Genomic DNA, 17,754 nt, shown 5'->3' with positions numbered 1-17,754 from the left:
TATGAATTAAGGAAAAGAGAAAAAAGACCAACTAAAGAAGCTTTGAAGAGCAATCAAACCCATTTGAGGTGATTCCTGGAACAAGTCCTGACTGCTCAAACATCCCGGAAACTTCCAAGAGGAGGAAGCGCCGCTGAATTATAATGTAAGTGGAGGCACTCTGTGCCAGGTACACTGATGCCTAGTGGGGAAATTTCAGTGTTTTTCTTTTGGGGTAAGGCTAGCATGACTGGTCATATTAGTAAGTACTCTCTTAGTCTTTGGTATGAAAACAAAGTTTCTCAAAAAGGTGCAAGAACGCAACTTTCTTGTAAAATCAGCCTTAGAAACAGCTTAACTTCTGCTTTCTCAGCTTGTTTTTCTTTCTTTGTAATTTGAATTTCAGACTCATTCATTTTTAAGTCTTTGCTGAGTGCTAGAACATGATCAGTGGAGCTGCAGAATCTTAAGCAGATAATCCTCCTCTAAACAATGTCACTTTATTACCTGTACTCTTTCAAGTGATGGTACAAAACCAAAAAGAAATATATTCATTGTTGTTAAAATAGACAGGCTTAGAGTTTGTGCTGATAAAAACTACTCATATTTAATATCTTGGGAGTTCTGTTTGAAATAAAACTTCTGGGCAATAGTAGTATGGAGCTAACATAACAGCTAAACAGACATTTGTTTCTGGTGGAGTTCATAATTTCATATAAGTCAGAGGGTATTGGAGATAATGTGAGACTGAAAAAAAAAACAAACAAACCTCTAAAACCAACTCACAGCTATAGGGCACAAACAGAAGTGATATTAACCAACATGGAAGTTAAGTCATCAGGAAATGCTCCTTTTTCCTTCAGATGGCTTTTATGTCCCACCACGCTCCCCATTTCCTCACCCTTAAAGATAACTCATTCATGGCACACCTATTATCTTTGTAGGAAGTTCTTTCTGTCTTGGGATTCAGGAGCATGCATTTCCTCTGAGTAAATAATTTTGGTATCTCCTCCCATAATTACACCCACATTGAGTAGGACCTTTGGCATTAGACATCTACATATTATAGGAACCAGTTAATTCATTTGACAAGACTACAGGTATTAATAACAACGGCTAAGTACCTCTCCCATCTCTCAAATTTCAGCTGACAGCACAAAAAGATTGCTGGGCTTTCTTCTTTTTATGATTGGTGTGACTTGGACAACCTTGAAGGCCAAAGCAGAAGCTGTATGCAATTCTCATAAGCTGAGGGAATGGCAGGTGAGTTCTGCGAGTCATTTGCTTCTCTTCAGCAGGTACTTTCTTCAGAACTGTTTCCTCAGTATACATGCCCTGTAGGTATCTGCTCAGATTTCTTATCTGAAGGAAATTCTAGATTGTAATTTGTTCTTGCACTTCATTTTCGAAAGTTTTATTGTTATTATTGTTAAGACCTGTTTGAGAATTGTTTTTAAGCTAAACAGAGAATACTAGGGGCAAGGAGGAGAAAAGAAATTTCCATTACTTCAAAAGGCACCATTTTTTAAATGCTGTGTCAGAAATGTGTCATGCTTTGTATTAACAAAATCTGTGTAATCCATCCTAATGGAGCTGTGAGCATGGAGCCTGTAGATGGGAATTCAAATATGCATTAAAACTCTACCAAAGGAAAACAACAATGACAGTATCTCTGCTTTTTAAAGTTGAAGATGACTGTTGAACTGGGAAATTGCAAAGCAAGGTTCTCTCTCATTTAATGATGGAACAAACATTTACAAATCAGTTTATAAGATGTTGCTTTGCATGGAAAGCAGCACTAACTGCAGTTCGCTGTTTTTCCAGATACTCATGCTAAAGATTCTCCTTTTCAGCCCATCAGTGCTTACTCACTTAACTTCTTCATGGTCTTAGGCCAGAAAAAAAAAAATCCTTGAATTTAACTATGGTACTTTTTTTGCATAAGTTAGTTTTTACTTTTACTTCTTCTTCAAAGATTAGATATAAATTGTAGTTTAATTTGCAGCTATATTGTTTCAGATCTGACTTGGTATTTCATTGCTAAGCTATATGGTATGAGATAGACCTGGAAGCTTGTTTGAAGATTCCTGCAATACCAGCATAGGCCTTAATCCGTCCTTTCCATCCTATTCTTTTTGTTATTACTTTTTTCTTTTGATTTCTCTTTAAAATGGTGGTGGTTGTGCCCCCCCCATTCTGTCCCTCCACCTCCAACCTCATTGCTTTTATGACACTGATATTAATAAGAATGACTTGGAAGAATCTTCACTGAGATGCTTGCTCTGAGCATTTGCCAAAACTTTCTACACAATGCTCCAGGTGTACTTTGTGGAGTCTCCTAGGGCAGACAGAAACACAGAAAGTGCTTCTCAGCGCTCCCAAAGACAGTAAAACTGTTCAGGTTTGAGCATGGCAACAAAGCATGAGCTATAGGAGGGAAAACAATCATTCAAGGAAGATCATATAAATACCTGCTTGACAAAAAGGTAGTTTAGCATTTGAGGTGGCAAGAACCACTTGATGGGTTTTAAACCACAGACCATAATAACAGCAAATGTGCAGGAGGACGTGATATTGGAGAACTCCAGGCAAACTGCTGCAAGTCATCAGAATTCCTCTAGGACATGAAGCTAGTGCCTACTAGAACAGGAATTCCAATGGTTCAGGTGTCACTTTGAACAGAGCTAGATTCAGACAGAGTGATTTCTTTGTCAAAAGCTCCAATATGGAAATACCTCATTTTCCTCCATCTCTCACTATGCATTTTTCCTTTGCACCTAGGCCAAATGACACCAGGATTTAAGCAGGAAAAGTAAGACGTCCTAAGTGCCATTCCCAGGATCCTAAAAATATGTATGTTTAAAATATAGAGGGGTTACAGGCCACTTTATTTGGTGTTGGTAATGAAATTACACCAATTTGCCCCTGTAAATTTTTTTTCTAAGTCCAGTAGTAAACCAGCATCCAGCAGTGTACAGGAAGTATGTAAGTCCCAGTGTATGACAGCCCTGTAACAAAACCCAAGTAAAACTTTCTGTTATTGACCACTAAACTTAATTTAATGGCTCATATGCTTTTCAGCTGTACTTCCTCCCGCAGAAGCTAATTGCTCTTAGCAGCCTCATCATACCACTAAACAGCTTCTTTCCCTGCTGGCTGCTTCTTCATGACTTTTGTTTTACAGACCTGACCCCCACACACATCAGCTGGCAGCCATCAGTGAACTCAGCCAACCACCACACTGACAGATATGCCAACACCGAGCTGACCGTGAGGCGAGGACAAGCCTTCACCATCACCCTGTACTTCAACAGGCCGAGGCAGAGTGGGGAGAGCCTGGCATTTGTCACTGAGATAGGTAACACTCCCTTAGCTCAACCCATGTTCTCAGAGAATTGTCATCTCTTCTCCTTGTACTTCTCTCCTTATTCTATTTAGAGATGCAATTTGTCTTCGCATGTTTCTAACGCTTTTCCCCCTGCAATATGCTCAGTTTCAAGTGGGAGGTTAATACTGAAATCCCACTCTGGTATGGAAACCAATCCACCCTTCTTTCTGGTAGGGCCATACCCCTCGGAATCCCATCGCACCAGGGCTGTGTTTAACCTCTCTGAGGCCGGGCCCAGTGGCTGGAGTGCTGCCCAAGGACCCAGCGAGGCCACAGCCACCAACTTTGTGATATCCAGCCCAGCCAACGCTGTCATCGGGCGATACAACCTCACCCTCCTGGTAACCTCAGGGAACAAGATCTCCTCCAGATACCTGGGGCAGTTTGTGTTACTCTTCAACCCTTGGTGCACAGGTAGGTGCCAACACCTTTGTTCTTGAACGTTGTTTCGTATCTGCACAGAGAGCTGCCCCCTGAAGCTGTCTCTCTTTGGGTCATTCTCAGTGCTCAGAGATCTGGTTTTACTACATTTATCCTAGCAAAGTGTGCTATATGGAGTTATATCACAGACTCTTTAGAACTGAGCAGATCACTTTTTCTGTAGACAAAGGCTGACAGGCTTTTGTAAATCTATGTACTTCTCAGAACTTGGAACAAGGATACAGTAACATCCTTGACTTGCACCTAAATCAGAGCAAGACTGCCCTTGTAGATGTTAACTGCAAGGACAACAGCCCAACTAACTTCATAAAAACTGGGAGGGCTAAATGTGAAGAAGACTGGCAATTCACAGAATGGTTTGGGTTGGAAGGGTCCTTAAAAACCATCTCACTTCAACCTCCCCGCCATGGGTGCAGATGACACCCACCAGGTCAGGCTGTGCAGGGCCCCACCCAACCTGGCCTCGGACACTTCCAGGGATGGGGCAGCCACAGCTGCTCTGGACAGCCTGTGTCAGTGCCCCACCACCCTCACAGTAAAGAATTGCTTCCTAATCTCTAATCTGAGTCTCTCCTTTTTTAGTTTATAACCATTCCCCCTTGTCCTATGACTCTCTGCCTGTGTAAAAGGTCACTCTGCCTCCTTTCTAAAAGCCTCCTCGAAGTACTGGAAGGTCACAAGGAGGTTTCCCCAGAGCCTTCTCTTCTCCAGGCTGAACCCTCCCCAGATGGCTCAGCCTAACTCCACAGCAGATTTTGCAAGTATGCAATAGTCTAGAAACCTAGATTAGCTCTAAAACACTACAATCTAAAGTTAAGAGAGCTCTTAGCCATCCCAGTGAGTAAACAGCTTATAAAAGAAAAGTAACCACAATCATCCACTATTTTCTTCTGTGACCAAATATTAGTCAAGGGCCACTAAGAAATATGTTAAGAGCCAAGATGAAAAAAAAATGCTAATTAGCTCAGCAAGTCTTGGAAGTCAGAAATAATTACAGAAGTATGTTCAGGAAACTCAAGACTGTCTCTGCACAGACAGTCCTGAGAGAAAAACCTACCCAGAACCCCCTGAAAGATCATTTGTGTGTAACTTGTAATTAATGGAAACCACACTGCTGGGACAGCAATATTTGACAGCTCCTGAACTGGAACACCAGAGGTACTCCTGAGACCAGACAAACTCCTCTGAGATGAAAACAGGAAAATTAAGCTGCACCATTACAATTTAAAACTAGTTATTCTGCAGAAGAGCCCTTCAGATCTACCAGATGATGCAATGGCTACTGACAGATAAAAGGGAGTATCCTTGAAGGTGGATGCTGGTGAAGTTCTATGGAGTGGAAAAGCTCCCTGATCCTGAAAAACAGGAACAAATTCAGTTTGATTGTATGTTACCACTATGGTGTCACAGCAGAAAGGAAATAGAACATTTATTTTCTCAGCTAAGAATAAATGGCAGATCTGGCCTGTAGATATGGTTCCAGATGTGAGATTATTCTTTAAACAGGAATTAATTCATCAACTGGAATATCAGTAAAGAACCACTTAGAAGAAAACAGTCAGGACTAGAGACAAAAGGAAAAGCACTGGGTTGGAGAAAAGCTACTAATGGATCCTTAAGTGCCATCTGAAAAAACACTCTGATCAAGTAGTTCATCACTGACTTTGACATGCTGACATTAAGCAGCATTGTCCATGCACAGGTGGCTGGGACAACACATAGAAACAACTGGCTGACCCTAGAGACTGGGGTAGGTAAGAAGGAATAAGATACAATAACACAAAATAAAAGATTGCACGTTTAAGGAGAAATAACAATAATTTCAATGGCAGACTTATCACCAGCAAGTCATGAGGAATGTGGAAACACTTGTTAATCAAAGAACAATAACCAAAGTGAAGTGGCCCTGAAAAAGGCAAATCAATCTTAAACTGTATAACAAAAAACAGTCAGATTTAAATATTAATGCCATTGTATGAGGTGATAAAATCCCATCTGGAATTTTCTTTCAATTGATCTTTCCTAAACAGGAATTATTAATTAGAGCATGCTCACGGAAAAAAAATCTGGTTTAGCAAGCCATAAAAATTTATCCCCTTTGGAAGAAGGGGCAGAGAACTAGCTCACAGGGCTAGAAGGATCCTAGAAAGTTGTCTAGTCCCACACCATCCTCAAGGCAGGTCCTGTTCAGCACTTAGGTCATTCCTGACAGGTTTTGAATTCCTTCCTAATGATCATTCATTAGGGAAGCTCCAGTACCTCCCCTGGAAATTCCCTCCAATAAAACACCAGTCTTTCTAATAGAAGTTCTTCCTATTAACAAACAAATCTTTCTTGTTTCCATTTCAGCATATAATTTCTCATTCTACATATGATAGACACCAAGAATAGATTTCCTTCCCCTTGCGCCATCCTGTTCACAAGAATTTCTGGAATTGACTGCCATGCTTGGCCCATTCCTCACCCCCATTTTTTTCCTACCTTAAATAATTCTGAGTTAATTCATAACTTAGGTTTTCAGGATTGCTCAGCATTCCCATTGCTCCTCCCACTCTTTCCAACTGGTCCACAGCTGGAACTGCACACAGGCTAATGCCACTCCAAAAACTTAGGGATCAACAGTAATGATATTATTTTTAAAAAAACATGGACAGCAACCACAAAAATAGATTTATATCACATGACATAATTTTTAAAATAAATTGCAATCTTTTTATTTGCAGGAAGGGAAGGATGGGAAGTTCCTATAGGAAGGTAAAGAAGTTGACTCAATAAAATAGACAAGCTGATTTTTATTTTTTTTTTTGTATGTATTTCCTGAAATCCTGGAGCTTTCAGAAAATATTTTTAAACATTATGGAATTAAACACAGAGCTAAGCAGATATTGCTACTTAAAGAATGATGAAAACAACCTAAACCTCTGTGGGAAGCCAATGCTTTCATAGCAGCTACATACTGTGCCTTAGACTTGGAAAACCAATGAGGAACAATGAAACCTAAGTGACTGGTTCAGCAGGCTTTCTAATAACTGGAAAACATAAAAATGTTATCTGTGTGTTTCTTTTCAAATGTCTGTTCTACTTCTTAACTACCCTGAGAAGACAGAAAAAATCTGTGAACTTGGACTTTTCTCACAAAAACACAATGTTTAGGGGATATTTAAATCATACACAGGGGCTACACTAAAAGTAGGGGATAAAAGTTAAGTAATATAATAAGGATCTTTTGGCTCCCTGTCCCCCCAGGACACTTACAATAACAGACATTGTCACTGAACTGTACATGTTCACGGAGCTGTAATGATGTGTTTTGCAAATAGTAGTTTTCCCCTTGCTAAATCAAGACAACAATGTTTTTGAAAGGTTGCTAGTGTTGCAGCTTTAAGCCTGCCCAACTTGGTTTTCAGGTGATGATGTCTTCATAGCCAATGAAAACGAGAGGCAAGAATATGTTCTGAATGAAAATGGAATAATCTTTGTGGGCAATGCAAGGTACATTGAAGCAAGAGCATGGTATTATGGACAGGTAAGCCACAAGGAATTTATTTTGACTCTCATTCTGTCCCAAATAGCATTTCTCTTATCATTATTTGCCTCTCCAATAGGCCTGTTTGTATGAAAACTGCACAACCCTGGGTAGCCTTACTTTGCTCACAGTGTGTCTAACAGTGCTCCTCACTGTCCCTGTCACCTCTGGTCTAGAATACCTCAGAAAAGAGGAACTGCAGTAGAATCTCCTTTAATTCTGTTTGGAAACCATCTATTTTCTTAAAAATGTATCTTATCTGCTCACAGTTTCAAGACCTTCTAAACATCTGCCTCACCATGCTGGATCTGAGCCTGTACTACCGCCAGGACCCAGGCATGGACGTGTCACGAAGGGGAGATCCCAAATACGTGGGCCGAGTTATCAGTTCTATGGTAAGAAACGGGCAACTTCGCCCAAATCCCACAAAACCTGAGCAGAAAGCATCAGTTACACCAGGGGGACTCAGCCACCTGCACCTTATGCAACACAATTAACTGGACGGGGTGCATGATGCACAACTCATTTCGTGCATTCTGTCCACTGGCCTGTTTTCAGATCAATGGAAATGATAACGACAATGGAGTTCTCCTGGGAAAGTGGCAAGGGAGCTTCCATTCTCATGAGAATCCATCCAGGTGGGATGGCAGCGTGGTCATCCTCAAGAAGTGGCGCCAGGACAACTACAGGCCCGTTCAGTACGGCCAGTGCTGGGTGTTTGCAGGAGTGATGTGCACAGGTAAGCCCTGGGAACAGAGGACTCTGCTGAGATGGAGGCACTTGTGACCTCTGGATTAATCAAAAAACTACAAAGCAATAAACTCCACAAGAGGAACAGTGCTGTAAAGAACCCAAATGCTGAAGAATCACAAAATATTTAGCCCCCTAACTTTGTTTCTCAGATGTTTGTATAATCATTGAGCTGCGTGGGTTTTGTTGTATTTGTTGCTCGTTTGTTTTGGTTTCTTTTAAAATATATTTCAGTTCTGAGGTGCTTGGGGATTCCAACACGTTTGGTTTCCAATTTTAACTCTGCTCATGACGTGGATAGAAACCTGAGTATCGACAAGTACTATGACAGCTCTGGAAGGAGTCTTAATATCAGCAAGGATTCCACATGGTAAATATAATTTCTTGCATCTCACTAATAACTAGGGAGGGGATTTAGGAGACTTAAAAACACGAACACCAGTGGTACAAAAGCAACTGAGTGGACAAAATGTAATACAACTATCTAAATTAATACTGTAGACATCCATTTGGAAAAAAAAAAAAAGAAGAGAAGAAAAAAACCCAAACAACATACTTCGTGGTTGTCTCCCTCCCTGCCCTGAGGTCTAGACCTCAAAAACAGGCATTAAATCTGTCCTTTGAAAGAGCCAGTGAGTTAGTGTAATAAGACAGCCTGTATCTCAGTTTGGAGAATCTTTAAAAGCCAAAATTCACTACTCCTTTCAAACTGGAAGCCTGTATGACTCTATATTACTGTGCTTTCTAGACATTGTTCTTTGTCTCCAGGGATTATCACGTCTGGAATGAAAGCTGGTTCGTTCGCCCAGACCTGGGAAGGTCGTACAACGGGTGGCAGGTTTTAGATGCAACCCCGCAAGAACAAAGCAAAGGTAACAGTATAAACTATCAGTGTTTAACAGTGGCTTCTCCAAACTGAGCACAGCTAATAGAGTTCGACCTTCTTTCTCACATTTTAGGTATTTTTCAGTGTGGCCCTGCCTCTGTCGTAGCCATCAAAGAGGGTGATGTGGACTTGGATTACGACACCTTGTTCGTGTACTCGGAGGTGAACGCTGATTGCAACAGGTGGATCGTGTACAACAATGGCACCAAGAAAAGGGTTTATTGTGATACTGAAATCATTGGCAGGTTCATCAGCACCAAAGCCCTGGGCAGCAATGCCCGGGTGGATGTCACCGCTAACTACAAATATCCGGAAGGTAAAAGGATTGTCACGTTATCTCCTTGTTATCACGACTGTTTTCTGCTGAGTTCTTGGTGCTGGGAGGCAGGGTGAGCAACCTGCTTTATTTGAGCATCTCTCTGCTTTCCTTCAGAAAATATTTCCACCAGTGTTCTCAGATTACTTCCTAAATACAACGGGTATTACCTTTCTGGCTTTGTGTATTTAACAGTTTCCTTTTCCTTATTAAAGGCACAATACAAAGTACACTTCAGTCCCTTACACAGAAGTATAAAATTTAATACATACAGAAAACAGGGCTATAAAATACGCTTTACTACCCAAGGCAGACAAAAACCCTGAGGGTGTCATACAAAAGCATCTTGAAATTGGGTCCATTGTGTATCATGAACTGTGCACATCTGTAGCATGGGAAGCTACAGGTCACTAAGTACTAGTTTTCCAACATATCTTGCAGAGGGAGTGGGGCAACAATCAAACCACTAACCCAAAACCTTAAGCTCCAGTCCTCTGCATTATCTCCCACATGGCAATCACCTACCCAGCCATTCAGTGTTTGCACTGTCAGTGGACTCTTTCTCTACATCATTGGATTCTGGAATCAAAACTACTAGGAAAGAGTAAAGGGACTAAGTGTCATTCAACTGTATTTAGGAAAACAAAGCAGCAAAGGGTTAAGAGCTGCAGAGCCATTTGCTTGCAGGAATATTTTTTTTATCTTCCCTCAGAAACTTGGTACCCAGATCTTTCCATTTTGTTATTTTTTTTGGAGGTTTGTGGGGTTTTTTGTTTTGTTTTGTTTTAATTTAGGGTTACAGATTTTTCTTAATAGTTTGCTTAATATTTGTGGCTCAAAATCTTAAAAAAAAAAATAAATGTATTCACTTGTTTTAAAATTTGCCATTTGGAATCAGTGGCCATATTTCAGTACTTCACTCCTCAATGTTTTAGTGTAACTGTATTTAATACAGAGGCTGTCTGTCACCAGATCAGCAAAGTAAGACTTATCACACTGCTGCAAGTTCTGACCAGAGAAAATCTTGCTTCTTTAAAAAATACATTATATTTCATTTTAGTGATTTATTCACCTTATAACAGTGCATTTATCACTTTCCTATGAAAAACCTGAACAGAGGCTTAATGGAGATATGGGGAACTTTCAGGTGTTGCACATGCAGAGCTGATACCCTGCACCACTCTGAAAGCCTTTACCCAGGGGAGGTGCATTTGCAACAGAAGCAGAATTTTACTTGGTTGTCTCCTTCCCCCAGGCTCTTCCGAGGAAAGACGTGTTTACAAAAAGGCCTTGGCCAAGATACTGGGAACGAGCGTCACAGAAGGACGCACAGAATCTGCGGATGGGAGACCCTCAGAGACAGTCAGAAACCCTGGCATTGCTGGGAAGTTCAAGCTGGCTGAGCCTCCAGTTTTTGGCAAAGACATTAATCTAATCTTAGTTCTCAACAACCTCTCCTCTGACCGCAAGACCGTGCGGGTGGACATGAGTGCATCCACCATCCTGTACACCAGGAGAACAGTGGCAGAGATCCTGAAGGCAACCACTTCTGCAGAGCTTGGTCCTAAACAAGGTAACTTTTAATGGTCCCAAGGAGCCAATCTAGCCCTCTTCCTAGCCACAGCAAGGCAACTGGGAGGAAGAAACATCAGTATCATACCTAGATCAGCCTCATAGTGCATCCATTCCTTCCACCTCTTAATAGCATTGTGATTAAATTTTACATGATTTTTTTGCCCCCTCTGAAAACTTTCACTACCTCAAGAATGAATTGAAGGTCTTATCAAACGTTACATGGAAGGCTACATTTATGTCACACCTCCAGAAGCAACACTATACATATGTGTGTGTGGCAAGATCTATCTATCTATCTATATATATGTGTGTGTCTGTGTGGTAATTACTACAGGTACATAGGAACATACCTTACTCTAAACAAATAAAAGAATGATGTTGTGTGCTTTCTGGCACTCAACAGGCAACACTTTAAAAGAAATCAACTAGGACAAAGTTTAAAAGTTACAGTGAAACTCTGTTTTGAAGAGTCACAGCTACTGAAATTATTATAGAGATCTTTTTCATCTCCAGGGGCTACAAATATATACATTTTTCCTCATACACAGCAGAAAAGTTGTAGGACTACAGTGAGCAGCTGACCAGGTCACTTGAAAAGGATCTCTGTGAAACTTGACCCAAACTTTCTTCTTGACTGAGGTAAAACAAAGAGGATATAAGGAGGGAATAGATAAAAATAGTTATACCTCTAATTGTAAGAAATACAAAGGGCCAGGAATCCAGTGAAATGCAGATGAGAAGACTCCCTCAGTTTCAAACCAAAATCCTCCACTCAAAACTGCAAGGGTCAAATGAGTTAAAGTAGAAAATGATTACCAGAAGAGGGAAATACACAACCAGTCTCACAAGAAGGAAATATAAACAGACTCCAGCTGTCTTATCTTTTTTCTCTTCAATAATTTAAAAAAAAAAAAAACCCTCGCTGTAACTCTCTTTTCTTTAGCTTTCTTTGAAAATCTAATGGTTCCTAAACATATGTCTGTATTCCAGGGAAGCATATCCAGGTAAAGATCCCTTATGCTCATTATGGAAAATATCTGACTACTGACAAAAGGATCCAAGTCACTGCTCTGTGTGAAGTCATGCGCTCACACGGGCTGAAGCTGCTGGTGGAGAAGACAATCATTTTAGAGGACACAAACATCATCATTAAGGTAAACAATTCTCTCCCTGATGTCTCAAACAGACACTAAAGGGTCTTTCTGGAGGTCAGATCTTAAGATGAGAATTTGGGGATAAATGAATTCATTTAGGCTGCCATTTCAGACCTTGCTCCAAAATCTTGCTGCTTAAACTGAGAAGGCAAGGATGGGAGAGGCCAGTTCTGAACCTTGGCCTGAATCTGACCCTGTTCTTCAGAACAGCTCTGTTTCTTTCTATCCCAGTCACATGCCACAGCTTTATGTTCACAGCACTCGTTCTCATTTCAGGTGTTTTAGTTACTGGCAAGTGCTTGTGTTGCCTTTAAACAACTTTGCCTGCTCCCAAAATAGAGATTTAAACCCTTAATTCCAGCCATTGGTAGGGCCAGTTCTTATTGTTTCGACACTTCAGTTCCAATCAGCGATGTGCCAAAAAAGAAAAAAAAAGCCACTGAGCACCCCAAAGATCAGACAGGTGTCAGGGACGTGTCTGTGTAGTCAGGGCTCTGTTTCACTGAAATTACACACAAAATATTGCAGACAGCTCCACGGCACTGCTGAGCTAAGCCAAGTCCAGCTTCAAACACCAGGAAAGCTGTCAGCTAAATGCCACAGCTGAATGCCACAGCTGAGTTCTGACTCCAGAAGAGAGTAAACCGGTGACTGATCAGAAATGTGCCTTTGTCCTGTAGCTCCCCCGGAGGATTGTGGTGAACAGAGCTGCGACTCTGGAGATCTCCTACGCCAACCCCCTCCCCGAGCCCGTGAGCCGCTGCGTCCTCCTGGTGACTCTGATGAACCAGCAGGTCAAGATAAAGTAAGTGAAAGCTGCAGCATTTACTCAGTGCTTCCAATTTAGGCCAAAAGAAGGTAAAAAAACAAAGCAGAATGGCCATTAGAAAAATAATGTTATTGCCAAAATGGATATGAACCGAGCAGGCATTGGACAGATCTTTGACTTCAGAGTTTTCCTATTCTGAGTTTGTGTTGACTGTCCAAATTTGGAGTCAGCCCTAAGGCCTGATGTGGCACTTCTCATTTCCATAAGTCTATTCAAGAGTAAATGAAGATGGCACTGTCTCATTTCTTAGCCCACACAAAGCCTCAAACCTTAAGTAATTCTCAAAACCCAAGGCTGGGACACAAGTAACAATTGAGGCCCTTGCTCTCATGCAGTCCTATTTTTTGGGAATCTCATAAAAAGACAATGTAAACCTGAATTAATTGAAATTTTTTCCCCCCTTTTTTATTTTTTTCAGTTTGGCACGACTGGCACCGAGGGAGAGATCAAAAATTTATTTTGAATTCACACCTCGGAGGAGTGGACCCTTACAGCTGCAAGTAGACTTCTCTTGTGACAAATTTTCACACGTTAAGGGATTTGTAACCATTGCAGTAGCACCTTCATAATGTGATGGAATCAAACTCCTATTTCAGCAGTAACATGGCAAGACATCCTCCCCTGGATAGGAAAAGTGATGACAGAAAGAAACTTTCCACAAAAATTGGTAACCTCTTACATTGCAATAGAATCAAGCCTCCTACTTTCACAGTGCTTAATTTAGTCTCTAATTGTATTTCTTTCTTTTTTTCCCCCCCTCGTGAATTCTTTGTAGAAATAGTTTCAATGTTTTATCAAATCTCATTCTGTTCAGCTCCCAGTTTTGACTTTGCCATGAGGCAAACAATACAGTCTCTTTTTGACCTCATTCTAATTGTCAACAATAAATAAAAATCATTCATCCCTGTATTGTTTTGTAATGAATTTTACATTCCATGGACATTATCACAAGAAGTCACGAGATTGAGGAAAGTTCTTTTTTCTTCATTTCACAAGCCTCTAGCCTAAAAAAGTAGAACATTTCCTCCACTGTTCACCTAATTTCTGTATTTTGTGACACACGTAGCTCTGTGAATGGGGAGGAAAAAAGCCTGTGAAGGGTGGGAAAGTAATGTGTGGGGTCCATGGTAGTATTTCTGTGGGCACAGGCCTGGCACAGAGTGGAGAACACATGGACAAATTCAAAACAATAACTTAATTCTTATGCAGCCTGACAGAGCCTGGCATTAGTGTGCCAGCCCAGCAGCACAAGGTCACCAACACTTTTTGCCCACCAGTGTAAGGTCACTAGAGACAAGGAACACATTTGTCTTCAAACCTTCCCCACGTGGCTCCTCCACAGGCAGCCCCAGCTCCACCCCTGTCAGAGTTTGCTGACAGATCCCCTTCTGTGGGTTCCCAATCCCAGCATTTCCAAGTGCCAGGTCTCAGCTGGAACACACTTTCAGGCAGCTGTAAGGACCCCCTGTTCCAGCCTCTGCTGTGACAGGTAAGGGCAGACCAGGCACAGGAGCCTCCAGGTCAAGCTCCAGGGTGTGTGGGGCAATCACGGTGTGCAAACAGCTCTGCCAAGCCTCAAGATTTACATTTGCTGTACAACTTGCAGAAAGATTAAAGCTGAATTAATAAGGCCAAAATTCTGAACCACAGAGCTGTCAGGAGTTATGGATATGAACATCTTTTTCTGATAATATTTCAGAGTCTGAGGCATCCAGATATGATCACAAAACTCTTACTGAAAAAAAACCCCACACAAGAAACCATAACAGAACTCCAAATTCCTTTTTTAAAAAAATACACTTAAACTTCAGGCAATTAATTTGCCTTTTTGGTTCCTGGCAGTCTTGATATGAATTGGAAACAATAAGCATGAAGTGGAAACAAAACAAAAAACAGAACAAAAAGACAGTGCAGAAGCGGGAAGGTGAGGAAGATGACGGATCATCCCTTCTCCCCTGACACCCCTTACTCCTCATCAGAGTCCATTCAAGGCTCAAAACAGTGTTCAAGCTACTCTGGGCACAAATTGGCAGGGTATGTTTGTAGATAAGATGTGACACAGGACGAGGGAGGAGACAACGCGAGGGAGCTGCAGGAGCTGAGGGCGCCTGTAATTAGAGTGGGCAGGGCTCACACCAGCAGAGCAGCTCTGCAGCTTCCTCCAGGGCCAGACTCGCAGTGCCCTGCCAAAGAGCTACAGAGAAACTTTGTACGTGCATTATTAACCCCGAACTATAAAGAAAAATTATTATTAGAAGCAGAGGCAGCCATTTAAACATTTCTCTTTACTTAACAGAGGTCTCTGATCACAGCTGACTGCATAACAATGCCCTCTCTGGGGGATGTGTTGCTTCACACAGAAGAAATGCAGATTACAGGTAATCACGTCAAGAACAAATAGTAAGAATGCACATGTCTGTATTGCAAGAAAGAATGAATTACGTGCAGTTACGTGCAAGATCTTCAGGCAGACCTGCCTTAAAAAAAACAGAGTGAAAAAAACCCAAACTACTGAGTGACAGTAACACTAATTATTACAAATTTACTTAGATCACTCCATCTCCCAACAGCCAAGCTGTACAACAGGTATATTTGTCTACGCTTGCCTTCTCTACATACAATCTCCAAAAACCTAAACTGACACAAACCAAACCATCCAAAATTAAGTTTCTTGCTTCTGCTTAAGATTCTATTTCCTTCATTAGATCCGATTTGGGATGTCTTCCCCTCTAAGACACCAGAATACTGATTATCATCTTTCTTCAGTCATTCACCAGTTTTAAATAAGCATAATTGGATTCAAGATTGTGCAATTAAAGCAGTCATCAGTGGATGCTCACGTAGGATATCACTACAAAAACAGTAACTACCAACCACAGGTCACACCCAGCTTGTATAAACTCCAGCCTATGTAGCCAAGTCCAGTCCTGAGCCTTTCATTATTGGTGCTGGTGGAAGAAGATTTAGGATGTTCTTGCACACTTTCGTGTCCATAACCTGAACCACACACAAGTGAGGAAAAGAAGAAAGAAACCTCATGGCAGGTAAGTTCATCCTGATGGCTCCAGACATCACTCTTCCTATCCAGCTGAGTGAGATTTGCTGAGGAAACAAGATAAATTACATCTAGCTGCTCTCTCAGCAGCTTAGCCCTCTTTAGGTTTAATGTATTTATGGGTTATTCTACTAGAACTTATTTTCTTTTTACTATCATGGGTCTTGAACATATTCTTTTTTCCTATAACACAGAAAAGTAAATTAATATTTTTTTCTATCATATCAATTAACTACTCTGTTCAGTGCTTCTGCAGCCATCTCATCAACACTCTTGGCTACTGACTGGGGCATCCAACTGCCCCATGGAAGTCCCAGGCTCTGATATCAAGTGATGTCTGGCCTCAGACAGGTCACTTGGTGGCCTCTGGACTCCCACATTCCCCTCCCTACAGAGGGGCCATGGCAGCTTGTCTGTGTGGTGTTGCACTGACTCTCACTGTCCTCATGGCTGGAAACATCTCTAGTTAGACAGGTGTGTCATGTAATGCACACACACAGAGTCCATCTACAGTTTAGCTTAAAGATGTTTTTCTGTTACAGCTTCAGCTTTCAGTCAAAGGCAAAGAAAACCCTGTGCACATGATCAGCATTTTCAGCAGTGATCACCAATTCTGCAGGCTTTTGCTTCTGAGCTTGCTCCCAATGTCTGTCCACTACAGGATAGACACCCAAAGAAATTTTTAGAAGTTTGTCCAATTGTATGCTGACAGAATTATTGAAAATGTGTTTTTCTAAGGGACACCAAAAGAAGAAAAAGAAATTATAAGATTTAAATTAAAACTGTGAAGATCAAAAGAAGGGTAAATCTGAGCCCACATGGACAGGCTTTATTGTGCTCTTACTCCATATATGATCCAACTTTTTGCTGATCTCCTGCACATATTCACTGGAAATGCCTGTACAAGCAGGGACTTTGCAAGGCAAATCAGACTATTAATGCGGGAAATTCTTGGAGCTAACCATTGCTAGCCACTTCCTTCTTTATCTTTCCAACTTCTCCACACATCCCCTCTTACTCTGTTGGACGATTTCTTTGCCTGTGACATGCCCTGTGACAGCCTCTGATGTGCCCCCTGCCCCGCAGAGCCTGGACACTGAACTCGCACAGGGTAAAGTGCAGCAAGACCAAACAACTTCTTTTCAAACCCTGAGGCCCTGCAGAAGCACGTTCCAAGTCACTCTTAAATTAGAGGACTTGATGTTGGGGATGATGCTTTCTGCAGGTCCCTTTCATTTACAGATATTTAAGTCAGGAACACAAAGCGATGACGCAAGTGAGACACTTTCCAGACATTTTGCATCCTGTGGCACAGACACAACGCTCCTGTCGGTGGAGTTTTTGTCTCCAGGTGACACACATGAAGCAAGACCCTCAGCTGAAAGTGTTTAAACACACTCACAGACTACAGGGAAGCCACCCTCACTGCAGCCTCAGAAATCCACGTGCACATTCACATTTCTTCCCAAAGGCTGAGGAATGAGGACAGTTCTGACTTTGTGAAGACTTCACAGAATATAACTCTCTGCTGCAAACACAGCAGAAAACTCAGATCTCACCCTCTCTATTCCTACAGCAGAGCCCTGTGGGTTCCCTCAGATATGAGCCTCTCTCCAAGTGATTCAGGGCAGTGCTAAACCAAGTCCTGTATCTTGGTTCAGTGAAATGATGGAAAGTGTTGCATTAGTCTGCAAAGGGTTAATGTGCTTGAGTCACAGTAGGAAATTTTCTTCAAGGGAAACTCCTCTGAAATGCACTGGGAGAGGCCACTTCACAAACATGTTTTCATAGAGGGATCTGTATTTTTTCTGCTTTTTTCGTTTGTTGCTGCTATTTTTTAAATTCCTCAATGGAC

General features: G+C 41.5%; 1 protein-coding gene across 1 annotated transcript; it reads left to right on the top strand.

The window, feature by feature from the left end:
* Window positions 1-1,235: 1,235 nt before the first annotated feature.
* On the top strand, window positions 1,236-13,413 carry LOC113948456 (protein-glutamine gamma-glutamyltransferase 6-like). The gene is made up of 13 exons (XM_027646085.1): window positions 1,236-1,242; window positions 3,164-3,337; window positions 3,542-3,781; window positions 7,216-7,334; window positions 7,604-7,729; window positions 7,893-8,073; window positions 8,319-8,454; window positions 8,853-8,956; window positions 9,044-9,286; window positions 10,542-10,859; window positions 11,852-12,015; window positions 12,696-12,820; window positions 13,263-13,413. Exons 1-13 carry the CDS (start codon window positions 1,236-1,238, stop codon window positions 13,411-13,413), a joined length of 2,088 nt encoding a protein of 695 aa, XP_027501886.1.
* Window positions 13,414-17,754: the final 4,341 nt, after the last annotated feature.

This window comes from Corapipo altera, unplaced genomic scaffold (assembly GCF_003945725.1).
Source record: "Corapipo altera isolate COAL_440 unplaced genomic scaffold, ASM394572v1 64, whole genome shotgun sequence".
Classification (NCBI taxonomy): Eukaryota; Metazoa; Chordata; class Aves; order Passeriformes; family Pipridae; genus Corapipo; species Corapipo altera.
Note: the sequence above shows the minus strand (reverse complement) of the source record. Positions and strands in the feature narration are given on the sequence as shown.

Coding starts and splice junctions, on each gene's coding strand:
- LOC113948456 (XM_027646085.1), top strand. Junction 7,730..7,892: donor GCCGAGTTATCAGTTCTATG/GTAAGAAACGGG, acceptor GCCTGTTTTCAG/ATCAATGGAAATGATAACGA. Junction 8,957..9,043: donor CCCGCAAGAACAAAGCAAAG/GTAACAGTATAA, acceptor CTCACATTTTAG/GTATTTTTCAGTGTGGCCCT.